Raw genomic sequence first — 19,896 nt, 5'->3', positions numbered from 1 at the left:
ACCCCATAATCACTTTTGAAAGATAAGCAACCATGTAAAAGGTGTTCAACTAATTTCCATAGCACTATTTAATAGAAAAAGCTGAAGCTAATCGTGATTATTAATTAAACAATTTCTGAATCAAGAAATGTTTTATTCTAATTATGAAACAAAGCTTAACTACAATGATACATGTCTATTATCAATGTCGACCCCACAAGTGCATGCTTGGCTATAATATGATCTCACAGTTCACGCATCTATACATCTCCCTCTCTCCATCTGTCTAGTGTTTAGGGTTGTTAAGGTGCATGGTGGTCCTGCTGGGAAGCTCTCACAAGTAATTTTTCATTTGATAATCTTGAAGTTCTTCATGCTTAGCTTAAATTTCTGGTTTGAATTTAAAGATGCTAAAGGAAGGGGCCTCCTAATTCTCTCTATGATTTTATCCTATAACCATGCATGCTTCTATAGTGGTTAGCATGTGTTCTCTCTCATTGAATCTTGGGGGCTCCCTCCAATCAAAATCTGTTTATCTATAACACTTTTGACATCTAGAGGGTCCTCTTGTTTCTAACTCCAAGTGTATAATATATAAATATCCAAAGGTGGTACTGATTACCCTTTCCAACTGTAGCATCTCATCTTTTTCTGATTTCTTTTTTAAGGGACTCCTGGGTCTTGATGAGAGGACAAAGAGAAGCTGTACTCACTAGTCACTTCCCTTTATGGCTTCATTTCTACACATGTATGATCACTTCATTGAAGATGATCCCTTCGGTGGCACGATGGTAATGATGTAGGGACGATGTTTTGTTCCTCTCCTCCTGTCCTAATCGATCAGATTATCCCAACTCCTCATATACTAACCACTCTCTAGAGGGATATGGACCGTATATATATATATATATATATATTGAGAGCCCACTTTGAAGGATAGGATGATGATTTAAGGGCACCTGTATGTTGAGGGTTATTTATATCTGAAACTGAGAGCCCTTTTTTCATCCTGTTAAGCTCAAGTCTCAATTAATTTTTAGCTTTCAAATTGCATGGATCCGGATTTCAAGCCAACAATCTCTGAAGCGCATCCAGAGACCATGGATTTTCTATCACGTGCTTGGTGCAACTTTGCAGTTCAAGCTATCCAACCAGAGCTACAAGACCAATCAGTGGTTATCCTGGATAATCCAATTAAGAAATTTGGAAATGATACCAAAGCTCCTTTCCCTGTGAGTTGAATTACTGTAGATCTTGATAGATATTTTATGTATTTTATTTTATGAACTGAAATTAAATTTATGAAATTGCAGAAGATGGACAACAGTGTTAAGATGGATGATGCAGGTATCAAGTCTCCACCCCCATGGAAAACCAATGACGTGAAGGTAATATGACTGCCTACTAACAATCACATATTCAAATTAAGACACCCAAAATTCATAATAAATTTACCTTCTTTTTTTTTTTGGTCCTTTTTTTTTCCTTCAGTCGTGGATATGGATGCAGCAGGCAATGCATCCAGAATTGAACTACAACAGCTATTTCCGAAAGAAATGGGTACATAATTTTCCATTGGAGTCCTTATGTTTTTTCTTTGGTACATAATTTTATACTTCCAGATGTATGGTTCATTTGGTCATACTTTGCCCAGATATATTATAAAACTTTTTCATGCAGATTTCATGGAAAATAATGCCACTTGGGAGCAATATTTCAATCAAAAAATGGTTCAAAGACATAAAGCTAAAGAGAAAAGAAGAGGACAGGCTGCAAAGAGCTGAAGTATACGCAGCAATATCAGTGGCGGGCGTTGCAGCAGCACTAGCAGCCATTGCAGCAGAAAACCCGAAACAAGATCATTCCAACGCCACCAAGGAATCTGCAGTGGCATCTGCAGCTGCTTTGGTGGCAGCCCAGTGTGCACAAGTGGCGGAAGCCATGGGAGCGAAGCGGGAGCAGCTCAGCACTGTGATGTGTTCAGCCATGAGTGGCACAAGTGCAAGTGACATCTTAACACTCACAGCTGCTGCTGCAACATGTAATCAACCTTTCCTCTCACTTCCCATACCGTAAAGTATTAGATAATTAAACTTGCGGAATGATCCTGTTAACCCCGATTCAGAGTGAAGATTTAACGCCGTGGGATTAAACCTGACTCTAGAAGATAAACCCAAAGGGTACATGGACCATGGACCAAAAGCTATTCGTATTGGTCCATGATCCATTGCCACAGAAAATGAAAGCTATCAACATGTTGCAATTTTCCTTTCCCGTTTTAAGCTTAATTAATATATGTTTTGCTTGAATTTTTGTTGTTGTAGCATTGAAAGGAGCAGCAACCCTTAAAGGAAGAGCAGGGTACAAGAACAGATTGAATGGAAGCGCACCAGTGTTGCCTATAGAGGAAAGCAACGAATTGGACTCTGATTTGGAAAAGCATAGATCGATGCTTGCTAAGGGCGCTCAACTCACATTCCATACATCAGACGGTACATTAATTTTACATGGATCATCTCAAAGTAGGCAGAGCTAAACGACGAGGGTTTTAAAAATTAATTTGATTTATTGAAAATAATATTTGGGATTGACTTTCAAGCATATAAGGGTTATAATTTAAAGAATATGAAACCACTAGAAATAACATCAAATTTTAGATGGATTATTTAGTTCTATTAACAATGGATTGATTTTCAACTTAGAAAATAAAAGCCAAACAATTCACATCAGCACTAAGCGAGGATAATCTTACTGACTTCTAAGAAAATTTTTGTTTTAGAAGTGTCTCTCACCCACTTGGGACAACATGATTAAGCCCTCAAGACTCTTGTGATCACAAGTTCATCTTTTGAGTGTCTTTTTTCTTTTTGTTACTAATTCTGTTTTGTTTATTGAGCAGGGAGGTGCTTGCTGAGGTCAGTGTCCATCATCCTAAACAGCCAAGCCAAGGTCTAATCTTTTCCTTTTGCCTTTTTCTTTTATCTTTCGGTTAAAATATTCTTAAAAATTCGTATATCATTGCAGGTTATTCTCAAGATAAGGAAGCTGAATCTGATGAATACTTTTTCAAGAAAGAAGGAAAGTGAGTCTTTTATTTCTCTTTTATTCCCCATCTCTCATTAAAACCAATTCTACTCCTTCAATTGTGTGGGCCAGTAACTTCACATAATGTGAATTAGTGATGAAGGAAACTTCACTGTACTAATCAATCTTGATTTGGTTTTAGGTATTATACAGGACCTACATGCGGAGCTTTATGATGACTCTGAAGCTGATGAAAGGAATACATGTTATCTAATCGTGTTAACGACAAACCGTGGGACAATTAAGCTAGACATGGGGGACGATTATCATCTTTACAAGATATGGGCTACGACAGTTAATCATATGTTGACCCTCTCTACTTCTTTCACAAGATATGAACTTCAATTTTATAAATCCTAAACCAAAGGTTAATCTTCATTCACCATGTGTTGCCGTCATCTTAATTTTCTATATTTGTACTTTAATTGTGTAACTATATGCTTAATTATATTCACTCACTCTCATTCAACATATGAATCATTTGATGGTAGAGGTTTGTACCTTATATTGTATTGTTATTATATGGAAACAAGAACTTCATATGAGATATGCTAATCAAATTTCATTTTGCAAGAAAAACTTGAAACGAGGTAAATTCCACAAGAAATAGAGAATGGATTAATAAAAGAATTGAGATTTGATGAGACTAGGGAATCTAAAGAATTAATTAGAATAAAAAGGGTATACAGAAGCCAGACTTGGGCCACATGCCCAAAAGCAAAGAGATAACAGGCCACTCACCGAATCCTAAGTTTGAAGCCCAATTGCATTAACTGATGGATCATAGAAAAAACAGATCACTAAAATGATTGAACATGGAACTAAAATGTGACCGAAAATGCAAAATGAAAATTAAATTAATCTCAAAGGGCTGATGGAGGACAAGAATTTAAAGCTGTCCAAGGACAAAAAATAAACCAATAGACAAGCAAGTAATAGCGATGGAGTATTTTGAGGGAGAAAGAAGAAACGTAAGATGGGAAGGAAAGAAAATTATAGTCATACACAAAGTGGGGGCACAGTTTTTATAGCAGACTTCATATCAGCAGTAGATAGCTGAAAATTATCAAACAATTTTTCTCAAATGAATCCAACACCTCCTCCCCCCCCAAAAAAAAAAAAAAAAAAAAAAAAAAAAACCCAGTTTCCAGGTGAATTTATTCAGTTCAGTCCCTATAACAAACAAAATTTTAATGGGAAGTCGGGAAGTCATCCACATGAACTACTTTTCTCTCTTTGAATCATTCTTTTGTTTTTCCCGGAAAATATTTTTAGTATGTTTTATGTTGACATGCTCCAAAAAAAAAATTGTAAACATTAAACAAAGGGGGAAACTACACTTACATCAGACTATTAGTAATTTGCAGGAGATACATCACAACTGGAAGCAACTATGAATTACAATGCGAATCACAGGATGCTTCTTTTCCCTACAAAATAAAAGAGACAACATCAAGAAAATGCTCATTTGCCTGGCATTACAAGAGGTCAAAGTAGATGTTTGAAGTGGTTAAGGGGTTAATGAGGAGTTTTGATCAAACCCCATGGAGTTTTGAGAGTGTCTTGAGGATATCTACTTGCATTTCGAGCTCAATATCAACCTCCTCACATCCAGGAATGATCTTGCGTAGCTTATCAATCCTTCTTTGTTTTGAAGATCTAATGAGTTTCTGCTTCTTTTTTACTGTTGAATGAATCATCTTCCCACGCGCTCTCCATATTCATGAAAAGGGAATATTAGGTATCAAGAGAAACTTGAGGACATTGGTTTCATTCTGGTCCGGGGATTATATAGACGAGTTTCTGTCACTTGGGACAAGGTCAGGAATTCACATGCTCAAGGGAGAAGTGGATCACTGGTTGGCATGGTCCTTTCCCTTGTCAGTTTGTGATAGTTACAGTTCACTCATGGGTTTAGAATAAACTTCTATTTTTCTACTAAACTAAGGAATAAAACCAACATCGACAGAGAGAATAAGAATTATGGGCACAATTTTTTTCATGGAAAATCTAGAAAATAGCCAATACAGCAAACCTGAAAACAATTGGACTGTTTAGTCATCCTCATTAAACAGTGAAGGAAATTTTGTTCCAATGTATCTTCTGAATGATAAACAGAAAGAATTCCAACAAAAAAGAACTAGGAAAACACTTCTTCTACCAACTTGTACGGAAAGCTCACATACTAGTGTAACAAAAAGCTTTTGAGATTAATTGATGATGGTCAAGAGAAAAACACTAATAACTATGGAAGAAAATATCACGATATGTCGGCGATATATCGTGTTCATGGAGAAATATCGATTCGGCGAAATTTCGAAAGAAATCCCCAAAAATCAACGATGCGATATGACGTTTTCCCGATATATCATATGATCAACACGGGTCCCGAAATCCCCAAAAATGGGCGATGCGATATGGCGTTTTCTCGATATATCATATGGTCAGGTCAAATGCGCTATAGTGCCTCAAAAAATGCCCTTTTGCTATTGAGGAGATTTGAATCCCAAACCAAAAGGTTTGAGGTTCAACTCACTTACCATTAGGTCAAGCCAACCCCTTAGTAAATATTATTCACTAAACATACATATATTTAAAGTCATTATATAAAAAAATATTACAAGAATATTTTAAAGAACAAATTAATTATAATTATTTTATAATTAAATGCAAAAATTTCTTTAATTGATTACCAAAAATATAAAAATTATCATAATAATTTTTTTCATAGTGTTTTTAATATCATTAATAATTAATTAAATATTAAAAAAGTGTACATATATCATAATTTATTTTATATTATTTAATACAATTGAATTAAATGGATTATAATTTTAGTATTAATACATATTTTAAAATTAGACATATTATAATCAAATATCATAATATTTGATGTAATTTAATAATAAATGTACACTTATAAAATTTATATTTTTATCGATGCATACGATATTATTATCAAATATGATAAATCATATTATATATATATAAAATTATTTAATAAAACAACTTCAAAATATCATTATACTTCTAATTACATTTTTATGAAGTTTTTCTTATATTTTATAAATTTTGATCAATTTTAGGTTTATCGATATTTTTTTCCAAAATATCCGTTGATATATCTCCGATATATCTGTGATTACCAATATTTTCATCATTGCTTATAACAATTGAAAAATGATACCTGCAAATGTAATTTTTACGAAGTCACCGTCTTCCCTTTTCTTTATTTCTCTTTCTGCTTCAAGTCTTTTGAGGCATTTTTTTTGGAGGCCACCTTTGTTCCTTTTAATTGCGTGGTTAATTTATTACACATCGAAATGTAGCCATAGCTGATCCTTAGACATCTCTTAATTGGCCCTAGAGCAAGAACATGTTTAGCGTTGAAATCTGCATAGTAATGGCTAGAAATGTTTGATTTCCAGGAATAAAATAGAAGAAATTAGGCACTAAGGCTGTGAGGAACCTAGGGTGAAAAATATTTTTGAAGCATCAATGTGAATGCAGCCGGACAAGACTGCCTAGTGTTTGGTTGGTTGGTGGGCTTAATTCTTGTCTCCTTCCTCCTGTTTCTTGTTCTCTGCCATGTTCCATTCCTTTTTCTTGAAAGAAGACTGGGTTGCCCTCACTTTCTAATATAACACCAACCAACCGACCAACCTAGCTTCGTTCTTTAGCAAGTTGCCCCATCTATTCCCCATACTATTCACTTTCAAGGAGGCTGCATCTTGACACTTTGGGTCTCTTTCTTCCATAGGGAGCACAGAGAAGTTATGAGGAGAAAAAAGGTAGACAAAATCCCATGTCAATTGGATTAGTTCCGATGTCATTTAACAAGTACAGAATGCAACAAGCACTCAACCCATCACAACTTAATCTCAATCAACCGCTTAAAGTCAACTATATAAATTATTTTGCCACTCTGCTCCATCTAAAAAGTCCTATCCTCCTTTCAATCCTCAACAATTATTTCTTTTCTCATAACCTTTTAATTAAAAAAAGCTACAATATGTACCCAATGCATATCCTTATCAATGCTAACTTTGCTGTACTTCCTTGCATGCATTTGTACAAATTAACTTTTATAGTCCTTTTCCCCTGTTTCAAAATTGGCCACGCTAAAAATCTAGTCAATCCAAGCTGAGTTTCAAGAGATTATTTTGTAGAATCTCTTTTGTTGTTTTAAATATTTATTTGCTTTAGGAGACTAGATTTGAGAAACACTATCCTACACTTAAAGTACGATTAATAGTGATTTTAGGAAGTGTTTTTAACGCTTCTAATATTTAAAAGATAAAAATTTGTAAGTGTTTGAAAGATTAGAAACATTTTTTAAAATCATTACCAAACACACTTTTAATCTACTTCATTTAGCTTGGTTGACCTACCTCTTAAGCTGAGATGCCCGAGTACTAACCTCTTAGCCAGAGATCATTTGGAACCATCAAAGAAAAAGTTTTATAGCTCCTTGGTAGCAATTGGCCGCATCAAACAATGACTGATCAACCTGTCTATTCTATCATAATCTTACATTTTAGAATCCGTAGTGGTGGAGCCTAAATGTCTAGTTACATGCATGAATCTTTTGTTTACAAGATGTGATCCTTACATTTCTTTTCTCCTCTTCTGGCACCAAAGGTGGCAGCAAGTGGTCTCTTTAACTACACCCGCCACACTGCCATATCTAATATGAAGCCCTGTCACAGCAGCAAAATTTTTCCATGAGCTGGCATTTCAGTTGAAAAGATAATTTATATATCCTTAAAGTATGGGTAAAGTGGAGCCGAACACTGTAGATTCCAGCGTGAGTTCAAAGAATGTGGTCGAGCCAACGACACCAACTTGCAACTGCACTTGGTTCCCTTGCAGGTAGAGTTCCTTTTATGGAATAAGACAGTTGAGGAATTGGCACATAGGGTTGCAGACCCAGTATCTCAGTCCATAACATCCAGACGCATGGTGTTAAATGCCATCCTAACCCTCCCCCAATTGTCATATAATCCTGCACAAAATACAGACACCTAGAATTGTAAATGTTAACCATATGGTTCCATGAAAAACTTCCTACCAGTTGGTTGTGAAATAGAACCAGTACCACATTTAAAGGGTTATAAAGTGCTGATCCTGTGAACATTTTGAATTTTCATTTTAAGGAAAAAGGAAAAGAAAATTGCAAGAAATTTTTTTAATGGATGTTACATTCACATAGCTTGTCGGTTTGATCAAGTTACCAAGCTAGGTGCCTTCACTAGTAGTGGTCCCAACAGCCTGCTAACTTTTTCCTTCCAATGGTTGGTAGCTGACAGCCTTCAGTACCAACTAATAATCTGGAAACCAACTCAAAAATAGAGTTTTAAATACTGGTAAGTTCTAGGGCTCTGTCCATGCATGTATACTAAATCAAGAAAGGTATACTTCAATGATGATGGTTGTAACAGTACGTAGTAGTAGTAGCAGCAGCAGTAATTCTACTAATATCCTGCAACATTTTCTTTGTGACTCGCCAAAGCTGTCTTGACTAAAAATGTAGATGAATTATGACTATGTTTGATTGATTGCATATAACATGAAATAAAATAAAATAAAAATATATAATAACATATCTTACTATATACTTAATTGATGATGGGATAGGATCATATATTATGTTTTTGTTTAACCAAACATAGAATAAAATAAATTATAAGATGACCTATTAAATCTCCTTTTTTATCCCTCTATATTGAATGTAATAATCCTAAGTTAAGATATGGGATATGCGTATCCCATGAATCACAAATTTATTCCTGTCATAAGTTTTCTTTACTTTTTTTTTTTTTCAATTTTTTTGACTCATTTGAAAAAAAAAATAATAATTCAAATCTCATTAAAATGATATAGAAGGAAATATAACATAAAGAAATCTATACCAAGTAGGGCCAAAACTTTCCACCTATATCTTCTCGAGCAAAACCTCTCTCCATTCCTAAAAGAAAGTTGTGCCATTCAGAGCCTTTTTGTGCAACCCCTATCCTAAAAATCTTAAGGTGGGAAGTAAGTGGATGGACTTTCAAAGCAATATTGAAGAGCACATTCTACATCAGGAGCAATATCTCCAGCTGGATCATTTGGACCCACCAATACTAATAGCCACCTAGTACTTCTATGCACCTAGTGCTTTTAGAACCACACTGGAGACCAAACTGTAAAAGAGGCCAGGTTGTTTTGAGGTGTTACCATCTAATTTAAGATTAATTAAGCAACAAACTACAGGAGGAAACTATCCAGAATCTCTAAAACATAACCTAATCAAATAAAAAGTAGCTAAGCTTCAAATTCTACCGGTTATTTCCTACCACAACCATCTTCAGCTCTTGATACTAACCAGAGAGATAATTCAAGAAAAATCCGAGTCCTTGAGAAAACTAATGAAAAGAAATCCTCTCAAATAAAGGAAAATATAGCACCATGTCTTGAGTAGGAAATTGTTACCCAGAAAATAGTTGGCCATAAACCCATAATTCCTATCGTATAATGTCTAAAGTGCCTGGAGTTTAATTAGAGCGGTATCAAAAGCTAAAGACCCCTATTTGGAAATTAGCTTACCAAAATGCCTCATTCCTAATGATCTATAATAACCAAATGTCCAACATTTAAACTAGAAATCAATACTGAAAATAAGGGCATATCACAAGTTCAATTACAAGTTTGTTTTACCCTTAGAGAATCTAACAATAGTTTTGAACATCTAAAGTTGAAAATGTTTTCATTTTCTAAAAGAGATGATAAAACAATGATTACATAACGTGAGGACTAATAAATATTGGTTCTTGAAATGAAATGCAAATTGCTTTTTGAATAGGTTTTTCTTGGCTTAGAAAGCTGCTTTTTTACAAGATAAATTTCAAATATTTTCTGCAAGGAAAAAGAGACTTCGTATGAATGTTTTGGACAGATTCAAAGATTTACTTTTGAAATGCTCTTACCATTTTGAACCATGGAGGTTGGTTGCTTTTTTTTTCTTTTTTTTATGAAGGAACCTCCACATAATGAAATGAACCATAGAGAGGATGTGTCAAGGGAACTTTATGAGCCAAGAACCTTAAGAAGCCTTTGGACTCTTAAGACTTTATTGCTAAAAAGCTCCTCAACTTGATCCCTATTATGAAATAAACCTCCCAAAAGACTAGATTAATGAAGCGAATAAAAACGTGGAAATAATAATGAAATAGAGCAAACAAAATCAATACACGAAATTTGTGGTTCACCTAAAACAGGCTACGTCCACGGAGTTGTTGAAAATGTTCACTATAGGGAGAAAAATAAAAACCACAAGTGCTTACCAATACTCATTCCTCACAAGCTCAAAACCTAAAACCCAATTACACCTAAGAGAACAATAATTTTTTAACTCTTAAGAGAACCTCACTTTTTCACTCAAAGAGTTGTACCACTCTTTTTCTCTCAACTCTAAGATGAATAGAATGAGAAGAGGAGGCCTCTATTTATAGGCTCCTACCACCACCAAATTTACATGTAGATCACATGTTATTACCAAATATATGAATGATGATATACAATTCTGATTTGGTTTAGACATTATTGTAGAATATAAATGGCAATACACAATTTTGATTTACTCGTGTCCATAATTTCCTCATCCAACATTCTTTATATATATCATACAGACACAAATATATGGTTGTGAGATTTTTCGTGTGTATTCTATGCCCTAAAATCAAAGACTTTTTCAGCCAACAATCTCCCACTTGAAGACTAACTTCAGTTATGTCTTCACACAAGATCAATGCAATAGTTCATATCTTTTCTTCTACATTTATAGGCCAACTAAAGTTGAACATAACTTCAATTTATCAGTTTTCATCGTCTTTGTTAACATATCTGCAAGGTTTTCATTTCCATGGATCTTCTCAAGTCTAAGAGCTTTGTCCTCCAAAAGAAATCGAATGAAATGATACTTTGTCTTAATATGCTTCGTTCTAGCATGGAAAGACGGATTCTTTGCCAAGTGAATTGCACTCTAACTATTGAAATAAAGGACATTGTTCTCTTTTTTCTTCCCCAACTCTTCTAAAAAAACCTTGAAGCCAAATCAACTCCTTATCGGCTTTTGTAACATCAATGTATTCCACCTTAGTAGTGGAGAGAGCTACAACTTTCTGCAATTGAGAAACCTAACTCACTATGGTTCCTCCAAGAGTATACACATATCATGTAGTGTTCTTTCTATTGTCAACATCTCCGGCTAGGTCAGCATCAATAAAGCCTTCTAGTTTCAAATCTCCCCTTCTTAAATAGAGTGTCATTCTTTTAGTACTGCATAGAAATCTGAGGATCCATTTAACTGCTTCATAGTGCATCTTACTAGGATTGTTCATGTACCTACTCACCACTCCCACTGCTTACACAATATCTGGTCTTGTACAAAATATGGCATACATTAAACTTTCAATGATTGAGGCATAAGGAACCTTCTTGATGTGATCACGTTCTTCTTCAGTCCTTCTTGATGTGATCACGTTCTTCTTCAGTCTTCGGTGATTGCTCTTTGGAAAGTTTGAAACGAGCACCGAAAGGCATGCTCATTGGTTTAGCATTTTACATGTTGAACCTAGATAGTCCTTTGTTGATGTACCCTACCTATGACAACATCAAAATCCCTATTGATTTGTCCCTACTAATCCTCATTCCAAGAATCTGCTTTGCAATTAGATCTTTCATTGCAAACTGCTTCAATAATTTATGCTTTAAGGTATTTATCTCTTGCATATCAGAACTTGCAATGAGCATATTATCTACATACAAAAGTAAAATAATAAAGCTATTGTCAAACTTTTTTATATAACAACAATGATCTACTTGACATCTTGTAAAACCACTACTACTCATGAAGCTATCAAATTTCTTATACCACTATCTCGAAGCCTGTTTTAGACAGTACAAACTCTTCTTCAACTTTCACATGAGGTTTTCTTTGCCTGCTACCATGAAACCTTCTATTTGCTTCATATAAATCTCCTCCTCTAAATCGCCATGAAGAAAGGCTATCTTTACATCTAATTGCTCAAAATGTAGATTTTCTATAGCTACCTTCTTTAGCACCAACCTGATTGTCATCAGCTTCACTACCAAAGAGAAAATTTCAATGTAGTCTATGTCTGCTTTATGCTGAAATCCTTTAACTGCCAACCTAGCTTTGTAACGCTTGCTTCCATCATGCTATTTTTTTATCCTAAAAACCCATTTGTTATGTAAAGCTTTCTTTCCTTCTGTTAGTTCAATCAAATCCCATGTTTGATTTGACATCAAAGAGTCCATCTCATCTTTCATGGCAGACTCCCACTTGACTGAATCTTCAACCTAAATTAGATCTTGATTTTAATCTACTTCGATTTGAGTTTCTATCATTAATCTGCTTCGATCTGACGTATTTCTTCACTTAGAATTAGATCTTGAACATCCTTAAATACTATCTTTTTCTCCTAGAAGAATTGCTCATTGCCATCACCTTCACGTTCCAACTTTCTAGTAGAAAGGATAGAAGGATCAGAGTTGTTGGAAAACCGAAACTGATATGGAAAGAAATAACTTTGTAAAGATGTAAATTAGCTATTAGTTTTCAATCTTTGTATTTTTAGGAAAGTAATTGTTAAGAGTTATTCTTTCCTTTTAATCAGTGATTTGGTTTCCTGGTTTGAAGGATTTGTATATGTTGTAAACTCTATAAAAGAATAATCTCAATGAAAGAAAATTATTCCCCGTGAAACCCTATTCTTCAAGTTGGTATCAGAGCTAGCAATTTGCTTGCCAAAATCCTCCTTCTTCCTCTCTTTCAATCCCTGTTCTCTCTGAAACCATGTCGGATATTTCAAACGAGTCCACTACTATTCCTCAACCTTCTATGAACAATCCCATCATCACTGATTCTTCAAAAATCAGTCCTACCACCTCGGAATCTCACTCTGTCTAAATCACCATGATTCGCTTAAATGGTGACAACTTTCTGAGATGGTCTCAATCAGTTCGGATGTACATCAAAGGACGTGGAAAGATGGGCTACCTGACGGGTGAAAAGAAGGCTCCTGTAGTGGATGATCCGAACTATGCTATATGGATGCTGAGAATTCCATGGTGATGACATGGCTTGTGAATTCTATGGAAGAAGACGTTACCTCTAATTACATGTGCTATCCAACAACACAAGAGCTTTGGGAGAATGAAAATAAGATGTATTCTGATTTAGGAAATCAATCACAAATCTTTGAATTAACCCTCAAACTTGGTGAGATACGACAAGGGGAGGACAACGTCACAAAGTACTTCAACTCCTTGAAGCGGATCTGACAAGACTTTGACCTCTTCAACACCTATGAGTGGAAATCTGTCGAGGATGGACATCATCATAAGAAAACCATGGAAGACAATCAGATCTTCAATTTCTTGGCTGGCCTTAATGTCGAGTTTGATGACGTAAAGGGGAGAATCATTGGAAGACAACCCCTGCCTTCAATTGGTGAAGTTTTTTCAGAAGTTAGAAGAGAAGAGAGTCGGAGGAATGTGATGCTAGGCAAGAAGGGACCTAGAGTTGCTATTGAAGGTTCAACCTTGGTTACCACAGGTGGAGGCTATAATAAAGTTGTTGCGTTTCAGCGCAAATCAGATGAAAGACCACGGGTTTGGTGTGATTTTTGCAACAAACCTCGCCATACTCATGAGAACTGTTGGAAAATCCATGGGAAACCTACAAATTAGAAAGGAAAAACAGGTGACAAACCAAGCCGAGCCATTATTCCTACTGCTAATGAGGCTGAGACCAGCCCCTTTACCACTGAGCAAATGGAGCATCTTCTTGCACTGGTGAAATCCAACTTGACATCCGGTACTTCTAGTGTTTCTTTGGCACACACAGGTAATGAATTATATGCTCTATCTTGTCGTTTTAAATCTACTCCATGGATAATCGATTCTGGAGCATCCGACCACATGACCAATTCCTCAAACATGTTTGAATCCTATTCACCGTGTCTTGGAAATAAAAAGGTTCGGATAGCTGATGGTAATTTCTCACCTATTGCAGGAAAAGGTCTAATAAAAATCTCTGAGAGAATAGATTTTAAATATGTTCTCCATGTTCCTAAACTTACTTGTAATCTCTTGTCTGTTAGCAAATTATCTAGAGATTCTAATTATTGTGTTATCTTCTATGAATCCCATTGTATTTTTCAGGACCAGAGCTTGGGGAAGACGATTGGCAGTGCTAGGATGATCAATGGTTTCTATTATTTCGAGGATAATTTACCTAGTAATAAAATTGCTCAAGGACTAAGTAGTATTAGTTCTCTTTTTGTTCGTGATCAAATAATGGTTTGGCATTGCATATTAGGTCATCCTAGTTTCTCTTATTTAAAACATTTATTTCCAATGTTATTTCAAAAGGTTGATCCTTTATCATTTCAATGTGAAAGTTGTTTATTGGCAAAGAGCCAACGAAAAACTTACATTCCAAAACCCTACTATGCATCAAAACCATTTTATCTTTTTCATAGTGATGTTTGGGGACCTTCAAAAATAACCACAATTTCAGGAAAAAAAAATGGTTTGTGACTTTTATAGACGACCATACATGTCTTTGTTGGGTATATTTAATGAGGGAAAAATCTGAAGTCGAAAGGATTTTTAAAGAATTTTACAAAATGATTGAAAACCAATTTCAAACAAAAATCAGTATTTTGAGATCTGATAATGAGACTGAGTACTTTAATAAAGTTTTGGAAACCTTTTCAAACGAGAAAGGAATTTTACATCAATCCTCATGTTCTGATACCCTTTAACAGAATGAAATAGTTGAACGTAAAAATAAACACTTGTTAGAAGTAGCACGGGCTATGATGTTTTACATGAATATTCCAAAATACTTATAGGGGGATGCCATACTAACTGCTTCATATCTAATCAACAGGATGCCTATAAAAATTTTGGAGTATACCACTCCTTTGGAGTGCTTGAAAAGGTATTTCCAGAATCTCGAATTAATTCTAAATTACCCTTGAAAATATTTGGTTGCACTGCATATGTACACATTCCAAAAAGGTCAAGATCTAAGTTAGACCCAAGAGCAGAAAAATGTGTTTTTGTAGGATATACTCATAATAAAAAGGGTTACAAATGTTTTAATCCCCTTATAAAACGTTTTTACACAACTATGGATGTTTCCTTTATGGAAAATGTCCCATATTTTACCAAAAATTTACTTCAGGGGGAGAAATTAGTGGAACCAAATATTTGGGAAATTGTTGAACGTTTGCCTAGTGTAATTCTTGATATCTCTCTTAAAAAAGAAAATAAGGAAATTAAGCCTACCGAATCCGAATCTGAAATTGGTATGTTAGGAAAAGAAATACTACGAATGAAAAAAAAAATAGAAACAATCTTGAGCTTGTGGTTTATTCAAGGAAAAAAGTCCCTGGAAAAAGTAAAAACCAGCCGATCATCCCAGCACATGGTCAACCGAAAGCCCTGGGCAATGGCTCTCTAAATGTCTCAAGTAACCCTCCTTCTATTCCTACTCCTATACATGTTTCTTCTTCTTCTGTTACTAATCTAAGTTTACCATCACACTTTGGTCCAAGTCCAGAATCTGCACCCGAACTTGGTTTAGGATTAGCCTCAATTGTTCCTGCACAGGACCTTGACCTTGATCTCCCTATTGCTTTTAGAAAGGGAACCCGAGCCTGCACTAAACATCCCATTGCCAAATATATCTCCTACAATAACCTTTCTGACAACTATAGAGCATTCACTACAAATATTTCAAAACTTGTGGTACCTAGAAATATTCAAGAAGCACTAGATGAACCGAGTTGGAAATTGGCAGTGTTTGAGGAAATGAATGCCTTAAAAAAGAATGGCACTTGGGAGGTTGTAGATTTACCGAGGGAAAAAAAAGTTGTAAGGTGCAAATGGGTGTTTACAATAAAGAGTAAAGCAGATGGAAATGTTGAGAGATATAAAGCCAGACTTGTGGCAAAGGGTTTTACTCAAACCTATGGGATAGACTACCAAGAGACTTTCGCCCCCGTAGCTAAAATAAACTCGATTAGAGTTTTGTTATCCCTTGTAGTAAATTCCAATTGGCCCTTACACCAATTGGATGTTAAAAATACCTTTCTTAATGGAGACCTAGAGGAGGAAGTGTTCATGAGTCCTCCACCAGGTTTTGAAGAAAGTTTTGGAGTTGGGAAAGTGTGCAAATTGAAGAAGTCCTTATACGGACTTAAGCAGTCGCTTAGAGCTTGATTTGAGCGCTTTAGCAAAGTAATAAAACATTATGGATATACTCAAAGTCAAGCTGATCACACGATGTTCTACAAACATTCAAATGAAGGCAAAGTAGTCATCTTAATTGTATATGTTGACGATATTGTGTTAACTGGGGATGATTGCAATGAACTAGAGAAGCTGAAGGGGAAACTTGCTGAGGAATTTGAGATTAAGGACCTGGGGGCATTAAAATACTTTCTTGGGATGGAGTTTACTAGGTCCAAAGAAGGTATCTTTGTAAATCAGCGGAAGTATGTTCTTGATCTTCTTGATGAGACAGGTATGTTAGGATGTACGCCTGCTGAAACACCTATAGAGCCGAATGTAAAACTGCAGCCTACAAAAGCCAAGAATGTGAAAGACCGGGATCATTATCAAAGACTTGTTAGGAGATTGATTTACCTATCCCATACACGCCCTAACATAGCATTCTCAGTGAGTATGGTTAGTTTATGCATGCGCCTAAACCAGAGCATTTTGAAGTTGTTTACAGGATTCTAAGGTATCTAAAGGGGACACCAGGTAGAGGTCTTCTGTTTAAGTCACGAGGACACCTACAAATAGAAACCTACACCGATGCAGACTGGGCTGGAAGCATAGTGGATCAAAGGTCCACCTCTGGGTACTGTTCATTTGTATGTGGCAACTTGGTTACGTGGCGAAGTAAAAAACAGAACGTGGTTGCTAGAAGCAGTGCTGAGGTTGAGTTTAGAGTTGTAGCTCATGGTATTTGTGAGATTATGTGGATAAGAAGATTACTGGAAGAGTTAAAGATGACAAGTTCATCTCCTATGAAGTTGTATTGTGACAACAAGGCAGCAATTTCAGTAGCTCACAATCCGGTTCTCCATGACCGCACCAAACATGTGGAAGTGGACAAGCATTTCATTAAAAAAAAGATAGACAACGGATTGGTTTGTATGACCTATATCCCTACTGAGGAACAAGTGGCTGATGTCTTCACCAAAGGACTACACAAGAGGCAATTTAATTTTCTAGTTGGCAAGCTGGCTATGGAAGATATCTTTAAGCTAGCTTGAGGGGGAGTGTTGGAAAACCGAAACTAATATGGAAAGAAATAACTTTGTAAAGCTGTAAATTAGCTATTAGTTGTCAATCTTTGTATTTTTAGGAAAGTAATTGTTAGGAGTTATTCTTTCCTTTTAATTAGTGATTTCGTTTCCTGATTTGAAGGATTTGTATATGTTGTAAACTCTATAAAAGAATAATCTCAATGAAAGAAAATTATTCCCGTGAAACCCTATTCTTCAAGTAGAGTTCATCGTCAAACTTGATTTCTGTCAAACTTAGTTGTGTTGTGATTATACTAAATTCGTTGATGTGAGCTGTTACAAACATGTCTTCTTTTATTTGCAAATTGAATCGCCTCATCAAGTGCACTTTATTTGAAGCTGATGGTTTCTCATACATGTCAGAAAGAGCCCTCATAAGACCCGTCATGGTCTTCTCCTTTGCTATGTTGAAAGCGTCAACCAAATAACTCCAAGCGTCTGCTTGTCGAGTAAAGCCCACTCTTCATCTTTCATATCTATTGGCTTTTCTCCCAAAAGAGGCAAATGCGTGTCTTTCTAAAATAGATAATCTTCAATTTCCATTTTCCAAAAGCTAAAATCTTCATCACTGAAATTCTCAATTTTGATGCACTTTTCTTCGTCCGCTGCCATTACTCCCACTCAAATTTGGTTCCTCAGGACTTCTACAAAAAATTGTACTTTTTATAGTACCTCTGTACCTATAAAAATTGCATATGAACTTCCACCCAAAGCTTTAAACCACTCAGAAAGTTCCTAGGAAAGATTGGAGAGATCACAATGGTCCGACTTAAAACCCAACCTCCTTAGACAAAACTAAAAGTTCTTAGGAAAGGCTAGAGGGGTCATGATTGTTCCTCTTAAATTCCAATCTCCTTAAACAAAACTTCTTTAGACTACCTGCAAGCTCTGATAACACTGCAGAACCTTGCTCTAATACCAGTTGTTAGGAAATAAACCCCCTAAAAGACCAAATTAATGAAGCAAATAAAAAAGTGGAAATAATAACAAAATAGAGCAAACAAAATTAACACACAAAATTTACATGGTTCACCCAAACAAGCTATGTCCATGAAGCTGCTATAAATCTTCACTATAGGGAGAAAAATAACCACAAGTGTTTACAATCACTCACTCCTCACAAACCCAAAACCCAATTACACCCAAGAGAATAATAATTCTATAGCTCTTAAGAGAACCTCACTTTTTCACTCAAAGAGTTGTACCACTCTTTTTCTCTCAACTCTGAGATGAATAGAATAAGGAGAGGAGACCTCTATTTACAGGCCCCCACCACCACGAGGTTTCCATGTAGATCACATGCTATTGCCAAATATATGAATGACAATATACGATTCTTATTTGGTTTAGACATTCTTGTCAAATATAAATGGCAATACACGATTTTGATTTACTAGTATCTATAATTTCCTCATCCAACATTCTTTATATATATCATACACACACACACATATATGGTTGTGAGATTCTCCGTGTGCATTCCATGTCCTAAAATCAAGGACTTTTCCAGCCAACAATCCCCTGCTCTAACATAACAAAGCCCCACATTTGGTGAAGGCATTTTGAAGACAATTAATATAATCTACAAGCTAAATATGTTGTGTTAGCAAGGAGAGTTGAGGAACTAGAAATGAATAAGAAGAAAGAAGTGAAAGTTATTAATAAGGTTCCTAACTCATCCTATGAGAGAATGTAAATTATGAGATCATCCTTTAAAATTGGATGAGATGCAAAAGCAAAATTATCAGTAGATGTGTTCATTTTTAGAGATAAAGGAAGAGGAGCTTTTCTTTGTATTTTAATGTTGAAGATGAAGCTATATGACATGTCCCATTAACTGAGAGGGAAACATTTTTTCTAGAATGCACCAAACTTGAAATGAAGTTGAATAACCATCAACTTATGCCAAAATACCAATAGCTAGGGAAAACTAAATCCAACATAGTAACAATTAATCTTGATTTTTCCATGTCTCATATTTAGAATTTTCAAAAAGTGTTTAAGTAGTCTTGGAGTCAATGTGAGCGAAACTGGCAAATTAAAGTGAGTGATTAGAACCAAATATAGTATTTGTATTCTTAAACTTTGACATTCTTATTTAATCTTTGGATCTAATTTTATTTCTCTACTCAATTTTATCACTGTCCCTATTTTTATGTTTAATGTGTTTTTATGATATTTTCCTTTGTTTCTGTAGGTTTTTATCACAATTGACTAAATGTCTCATTTCCATGCCATTAGATGTTAGTTTGCCATCCATGATTGCCACATAGGTTGCACATTATCCAATAAGAGAGTGCCACATATTCTATCCATTTTCATGCCAAAGAAGCCCACAATGTAGTGCCTATGCTAAAAATAACTAAGCAAAGAGCTAACTTTTCCAACTTGTAACCAACTATCTCCCTCTTTCCCATGCCTATTTGCATTCTTATGT

At 35.3% G+C, this 19,896-nt stretch overlaps 1 protein-coding gene across 1 annotated transcript; it reads left to right on the top strand.

The window, feature by feature from the left end:
• The first annotated feature begins 883 nt into the window (after positions 1–883).
• LOC117925512 (VAN3-binding protein) lies at positions 884–3,441 on the top strand. Its single transcript, XM_034844533.1, has 8 exons — positions 884–1,211; positions 1,293–1,367; positions 1,471–1,539; positions 1,660–2,020; positions 2,304–2,471; positions 2,879–2,928; positions 3,004–3,061; positions 3,206–3,441. Exons 1-8 carry the CDS (start codon positions 1,032–1,034, stop codon positions 3,421–3,423), a joined length of 1,179 nt encoding a protein of 392 aa, XP_034700424.1. The 5' UTR covers positions 884–1,031; the 3' UTR covers positions 3,424–3,441.
• The last annotated feature ends 16,455 nt before the right edge of the window (positions 3,442–19,896 follow it).

This window comes from Vitis riparia, chromosome 11 (genome assembly GCF_004353265.1).
Source record: "Vitis riparia cultivar Riparia Gloire de Montpellier isolate 1030 chromosome 11, EGFV_Vit.rip_1.0, whole genome shotgun sequence".
Classification (NCBI taxonomy): domain Eukaryota; kingdom Viridiplantae; phylum Streptophyta; class Magnoliopsida; order Vitales; family Vitaceae; genus Vitis; species Vitis riparia.
This window is presented reverse-complemented; position numbering and strand designations above follow the sequence as displayed.

Excerpts from the sequence above, each read along its gene's own strand:
- LOC117925512 (XM_034844533.1), top strand. The coding sequence starts at position 1,032 with ATGGATCCGGATTTCAAGCCAACAATCTCTGAAGCGCATCCAGAGACC. Across the intron at positions 2,021-2,303 it reads CACAGCTGCTGCTGCAACAT|CATTGAAAGGAGCAGCAACC; the intron begins GTAATCAACCTT and ends TTGTTGTTGTAG. Across the intron at positions 3,062-3,205 it reads TTTTTCAAGAAAGAAGGAAA|GTATTATACAGGACCTACAT; the intron begins GTGAGTCTTTTA and ends ATTTGGTTTTAG.